The following is a 6,814-nucleotide window of genomic DNA, read 5'->3' on the forward strand; positions in this document are numbered from 1 at the left end:
TTTCTTGGTCATGCTGGGTTCTACAGGAGGTTCATCACGGACTTCTCCATGATCACTAGACCTTTGACCAGGCTGCTGTGCAAGGAAGCCACTTTCAGTTTTGATGTGGAATGTCTACAAGCCTTCAAGAAGCTGAAAGGTGAACTCATCAGTGCTCCAATTGTCCAGCCACCTGATTGGGATCTCCCTTTTGAGATCATGTGTGACGCTAGTGACTATGCTGTGGGAGCTGTTTTGGGGCAGATGAAAGATGGCAAAACCCATGTGATTTACTATGCCAGCCAAACCCTCAATGATGCTCAGATGAGGTATGCCACAACAGAGAAAGAGATGCTGGCAATTGTTTTTGCCTTTGAGAAGTTCAGGAGCTACTTGGTTGGGTTTAAAGTCATTGTCTACACAGATCATGCTGCCTTGAGACACCTTTTGGCCAAGAAGGATGCAAAACCCAGGCTTTTGAGGTGGATCCTTTTGCTTCAAGAGTTTGATTTGGAGATCAAGGACAAGCCAGGAGTTGAGAATGGTGTAGCTGATCACTTGTCCAGGTTGAGGGTGGAGTCTGGCATTCCTATTGACGAAGGACTTCCTGAGGAGCAGATCATGGCTATTGAAGCAGTGATAGCAGTTTGTGAGACTGGTAGGAAGCTGGAAGAAGTCAAGGCAACAGAAGAGAAGGAACCTTGGTATGCTGATTTGGTGAACTACCTAGCCACATGAAGAGAACCTTTGAATCCTGTGGGCTATGCCAAGAAGAAGTTCTACAAGGATGTGAAGAGATACTATTGGGATGAGCCCTACCTTTACATTCTCTGCAAGGATCAACTTTATAGAAGAGTGGTTGCAAATGAGGAGATTGATGGGATCCTTACACAATGTCATGGATCATCCTATGGAGGCCACTTTGCCACCTTCAAGACAGTTGCAAAAGTGTTACAAGCTGGATTCTGGTGGCCACATATGTTCAAGGATACACAAGACTTTGTTTCGAAGTGTGATTCTTGCCAAAGAAGAGGAAACATCACCAAGAGGAATGAGATGCCTCAAAATCCAATCCTTGAAGTTAAAGTGTTTGATGTGTGGGGTATTGACTTCATGGGACCATTTCCATCATCTTTTGGCAACAAATACATCCTTGTGGCAGTTGATTATGTCTCCAAATGGGTGGAAGCTATTGCAAGCCCCACCAATGATGCTAGAGTTGTAACCAAGATGTTCAAGAGCATCACCTTTCCAAGGTTTGGAGTCCCAAGAGTTGTGATCAGTGATGGAGGTTCTCACTTCATTAACAAACTGTTTGAGGGACTTCTCAAGAAGAACGGTGTAAAGCACAAGGTGGCAACCCCTTATCATCCCCAAACAAGTGGTCAAGTTGAGATTTCTACAAGAGAGATCAAGTCCATTTTGGAGAAGATTGTGGGGATCACAAGGAAGGATTGGTCCAATAAGCTTGATGATGCACTTTTGGCTTATAGGACAGCGTACAAGACACCACTGGGCACCACACCTTTCAACCTAGTGTATGGGAAAGCTTGCCATCTGCCAGTGGAGCTTGAGTACAAGGCACTATGGGCAATAAAGTTGCTGAATTTTGACATCAAGAGTGCCAAGGAGAAAAGGATTTTTCAGCTACATGAGCTTGATGAGATAAGAATGGATGCTTTTGAGAACTCAAGGATCTACAAGGAGAAGACTAAAGCTTTCCATGACAAGAATATCCTGAAGAGAAAGTTTAAAGAAGGAGATCAAGTTCTTCTCTACAATTCTAGGCTGAAGCTATTTCCAGGAAAGCTTAAGTCAAGGTGGTCCGGTCCTTTCAAAGTCAAGGAGGTTAGGCCATATGGAGCAATAGTTTTGTGGAGTACTGGTGCAGCCCTGGAATGGCTGTCTCTCCCTGGATCACTTGAAGGGGGCGTGGGTGGATGAAAGGTGATGGATATGGTCTTCTCCTTAGAGCTATGGGATGCTATAAAGATGTTTTTTTCTGCTCCACAGACACAGGATCACCCTGCTTAGTGTCTAGGATGGATCACAGAGATAATCCTTGCAAACAGAGAATCAAAGACTCGATCTGTATCAAGGTTTGTGGATTGATGTGGGACACAAGAGAGATGGCTCGCCTCCTGATACTCCAAGGCTTCTGATCTGGATATGACACACCAAATCAGAGAACCCAAGCTGGATATTACACACCAGCAGAATTGAGAGAAAACTCAAAACAAAGAAGTTGAAAAAAAATGTCGATTGATTCCTTTCCATGCCAAAACGTGGCTACATATGTTAAAAGAATAAAACTGAAAACCCTAAATTTAAACCAAGATGGTTTAATCTCCTAATCCAATTCGAAATTGGTTTGTTTTAAATATTAATCTACCCAAATCTGGTTTACTCAAATTCCTAATTGTCTTTGGTTTAAATTAAATGAAAGCCCAATAAACTAAACCCATTACATTGGAATTAAATCAAACCAACAAGCTGGTTCTTCTTTGGTTTATGATAGGCCACGACTTGAACTTGATTTGGAGTGTCTCCTAATGAGCTTTAGATCCTCCACGTCCTGTTAGGCCAGCTACAAAGCAAGTGGATCAAGATTCTGGCTGCAACTCTCTTTTTGGACCGAAAAAGCCTTATTTGGCCTAGATCTAAATATAGCCCAATCCAGAAACTTCCTGACATGTTTTCCTTGTTCTCCATACATATTTGGACGAGGTGAATGGTCTCCATAGCTCCTGTTAAGCTCAGTTGGTTGAATCCTCTTTGTTCAAGCTGTTTCAAGGCAGTACCAACAGTTCTTCTCTTCTCTCTATCCAGAACCTCATAGATCATGCCAATAAGAGTATGATACTGTCCATTAAACTGCACCATGATCAGTGGTATAGCTGACCCATACATTGGCTTCAATCCATTGATTCCAATCCTGATCAGGATCACACCATCCCCTCCTCCTTTAAAAGGATTTGTCCTCAAATCCAAGCTCTGTAGGATGATAGAACCTTGATAATTTTACTCCAAAGTTCCTGACCTGGCCATGAGATATATCATCACCTCTCTAGTCTCTCCAGGATGAAACACAAAGCTCTGCAGTCCTTCTTCATGTCTCAGCAACATCTTGGAACTTTCCTCACTGCATGTGGCTTCCAAGGCAGATGATTTCTCCACTTTGTTGAGTTTGCAGTTGAATGCTTCTCTCCAGGATGATCCTATCCACGTCCTGCTCATGAACATGAGACCATGTACTCTCAGTTTAACATCCTTCTGGTCAGGTGGTCGTGTGGTTTGGTCCCCATACTCATCCTCCAGTTCTGGCTTCTCTTTAACCACCACCAGTTCCTGTTTATCTCTTCTCAGCTTGTTCTGGTCAGTTATGAACCTGATAAAGGACGTGTTACCTCCTGACTTTCCTTCATTCTCTCTGCAAATAGTTTTTATCATACCAGTCTCTCTCCCTTTAAAAAGATTTGACCACAAATCTTGTTTTTCAAGAGTGAATGAGCCTTGCAAATTGAGCTTGTATGCAGTTGCTTTCTGATCCAGAATTTGTTTGTTTCTTCTAACCACACACAAGCTTCCTCCTGGTTCAAAAACAACTTGTTGCAGGCCCTTAACAACTCTCAGATGTTCCACTAAGCTGAGCTGAAGACATACCAAAGGTCTGATTAGTAACTCACAAGCTAAAGACTTAAAGTTATCACCTTGCTCAACAGTAGGAAGCACCAATTCAAGAGCTTTAGATGACCCTCCAGGAACCTTTTCTTCTTGTTTTATTTGATCAGGTACGTGGCCACACTCAGCTTCTGCAACTTCTGCCTCCTCCTCTAGTTTTAAACAAAGAGTTGTTGGTTCTGGTTCAGTTTTATGACTCTCCTCAATCTGTTTTATTGGAGAAGCTAATATAGAAGCTTGCAGCTTTTCCTCCTCTTGTTTCAATGATAGAACAGGAACCACAGATCTTCTCTCAGCCGGTTTTAATGGCAATTCAGACCAATAGGCAGGCTGATCTAAAGTAGTAAGCTTTGTTGCTGCTTCTGGTTTTAGTTTTGGAAGTTTCCACTGCGAGACAAACCTCTTCTTCATCAAGGTCTTCATCTCCACCCATGAAATAATTTGAGGTTTTTTTTCAAATCTCCTAGTCTGAGAAACTCTCTGCCACCATGAGAATGCACTTCCACAGAGTCCATTGACTGCTAGACATACCTTTTTCCTTTCAGTGTAGTATAGGAGTCCAAAGAGAAACTCCATCTTCTTTTCCCAATCAAGGTATGCCTCTGTATCAATCTTCCCATAGAAGAATGGAATTGTAAGCTCTTCTTCATATCCAGACATAGAATACAGTTTGTTAACTGATAGATTTCGTGCTCCCTTGTTAAAACTTCAAACCCTAACCCTCAAGAGGCTCTGATACCACTTGGTGCAGCCCTGGAATGGCTGTCTCTCCCTGGATCACTTGAAGGGGGCGTGGGTGGATGAAAGGTGATGGATATGGTCTTCTCCTTAGAGCTATGGGATGCTATAAAGATGTTTTTTTCTGCTCCACAGACACAGGATCACCCTGCTTAGTGTCTAGGATGGATCACAGAGATAATCCTTGCAAACAGAGAATCAAAGACTCGATCTGTATCAAGGTTTGTGGATTGATGTGGGACACAAGAGAGATGGCTCGCCTCCTGATACTCCAAGGCTTCTGATCTGGATATGACACACCAAATCAGAGAACCCAAGCTGGATATTACACACCAGCAGAATTGAGAGAAAACTCAAAACAAAGAAGTTGAAAAAAAATGTCGATTGATTCCTTTCCATGCCAAAACGTGGCTACATATGTTAAAAGAATAAAACTGAAAACCCTAAATTTAAACCAAGATGGTTTAATCTCCTAATCCAATTCGAAATTGGTTTGTTTTAAATATTAATCTACCCAAATCTGGTTTACTCAAATTCCTAATTGTCTTTGGTTTAAATTAAATGAAAGCCCAATAAACTAAACCCATTACATTGGAATTAAATCAAACCAACAAGCTGGTTCTTCTTTGGTTTATGATAGGCCACGACTTGAACTTGATTTGGAGTGTCTCCTAATGAGCTTTAGATCCTCCACGTCCTGTTAGGCGAGCTACAAAGCAAGTGGATCAAGATTCTGGCTGCAACTCTCTTTTTGGACCGAAAAAGCCTTATTTGGCCTAGATCTAAATATAGCCCAATCCAGAAACTTCCTGACATGTTTTCCTTGTTCTCCATACATATTTGGACGAGGTGAATGGTCTCCATAGCTCCTGTTAAGCTCAGTTGGTTGAATCCTCTTTGTTCAAGCTGTTTCAAGGCAGTACCAACAGTTCTTCTCTTCTCTCTATCCAGAACCTCATAGATCATGCCAATAAGAGTATGATACTGTCCATTAAACTGCACCATGATCAGTGGTATAGCTGACCCATACATTGGCTTCAATCCATTGATTCCAATCCTGATCAGGATCACACCAAGTACTGATGGAAGAGACTTCACAGTCAATGGGCAAAGGGTTAAGCTCTACATGGCTACTGCACCAGAGGAAGATGGGGTTTCAACTCCACTGTCTGATCCTACCCCGGCCTAATCCAAAAGGAGGCAAAGTCAAGCTAGAGACTTAAAACAAGCCCACTTGGGAGGAAGTCCCATGCGTATCCTTGATATATTGCATTGGTGTTTTCATTTTCATCTTATTGCATAAAAAAAAAAGAGAAAGAGAGAAGTCGTGTGCAGGTGCTTGATCGATGCAGGTTTGAGCAAAAATCGTGCGTGGGAGCGAGGTCTCGGAGTGAGGATGAAAGGTCGCTCCAGCTGGGAGCGACATAGCCGCAGCGACAGATCGAGGTCACTCGGCTTAACGACGTTTTGTGCTCCAAAAACACTCTCGGAGCGACCTCCCAGAGCGAGCACATGAAGTCGCTCCAGCTGGGAGCGACGTTACGGGAGCGATACCTCGGAGTCGCTCGCGTTTTCGACGAAACGGAGCTCAAAAACTGACCTGGAGCGACGTCCTAGAGTGACACCTCGAAGTCGCTCCAGCTCCAGAGCGAGGTTTCAAGAGCGACACTCCAAAGTCGCTCGCGTTTTCGTCGAATCACGACGTGAGAAAACGACCCTGGAGCGACCTCTCGCAGCGACACCCTCACGTCGCTCCCGAACCGGTCCAGGTAAGTTTTCTAACTCTAAACCCCCGGTTTTGTTCAAGTGAGCCGACCCCAAACACCCTAGACCGAACTGGACGACCCTAAACCTACCCACAACCCCCGCGACTCCATCTCTCTCACTCTCCCCTCCTCTCACAAACACTCATACTCTCTCAAACTCACCCACACCAAAAATCCCAAAACCTTCTCAATTCTCACCCAAATCAACTAGTTCTTGTTTCTAAATCCAAGCTTTCGCCCCTGTAGCCTATTCCTCACCACCCATTCACCATTTCCTTTCATCCAAAGCAAGGTATTAAGTTTTTAAATTCAAATTCGTAGGTCCATGGACCCTAGAATTTGAAAATCGAAATTTGGTCATTTTCTTGCTAGATTGTGGTGAAATAGACTAGGAAAAGCTTATCTCTCAAGTTGGGTTGTTGAATTAATGGTGAAATTGAGTTTAATTTGCACTTTGGCAAAATTAGGGTTCATAGATTTGGGGGTTTTCGAATTTGACCTTAATTGGGTGTGTTTGTGGGTGAACTAGATTTGTTAAGGTGTTACAAGATTGAGAAGTGTAATCCTTGCTCTTCACTTGGTCTTTTAGTGCTAATGTGTGAATTTGTTGCATTGAGTTGAGCTTGAGCTTAAATTGATAGTTCATTTGT

General features: G+C 43.0%; 2 protein-coding genes across 2 annotated transcripts; one reads left to right on the forward strand and one right to left on the reverse strand.

The window, feature by feature from the left end:
• Positions 1-712: 712 nt before the first annotated feature.
• Positions 713-5,701, forward strand: LOC117133379 (uncharacterized protein K02A2.6-like). The gene is made up of 2 exons (XM_033289407.1): positions 713-1,864; positions 5,481-5,701. The coding sequence occupies exons 1-2, from the start codon at positions 958-960 to the stop codon at positions 5,585-5,587; spliced, it is 1,014 nt and encodes a 337-aa protein (XP_033145298.1). The 5' UTR covers positions 713-957; the 3' UTR covers positions 5,588-5,701.
• Positions 1,853-5,077, reverse strand: LOC117133366. The gene is made up of 2 exons (XM_033289387.1): positions 3,712-5,077; positions 1,853-3,630 (listed from the first exon to the last, which is right to left on the reverse strand). Exons 1-2 carry the CDS (start codon positions 4,318-4,320, stop codon positions 3,001-3,003), a joined length of 1,239 nt encoding a protein of 412 aa, XP_033145278.1. The 5' UTR covers positions 4,321-5,077; the 3' UTR covers positions 1,853-3,000.
• Positions 5,702-6,814: the final 1,113 nt, after the last annotated feature.

The sequence above is a fragment of the Brassica rapa genome, chromosome A01 (genome assembly GCF_000309985.2).
Source record: "Brassica rapa cultivar Chiifu-401-42 chromosome A01, CAAS_Brap_v3.01, whole genome shotgun sequence".
NCBI classification, from domain to species: Eukaryota; Viridiplantae; Streptophyta; class Magnoliopsida; order Brassicales; family Brassicaceae; genus Brassica; species Brassica rapa.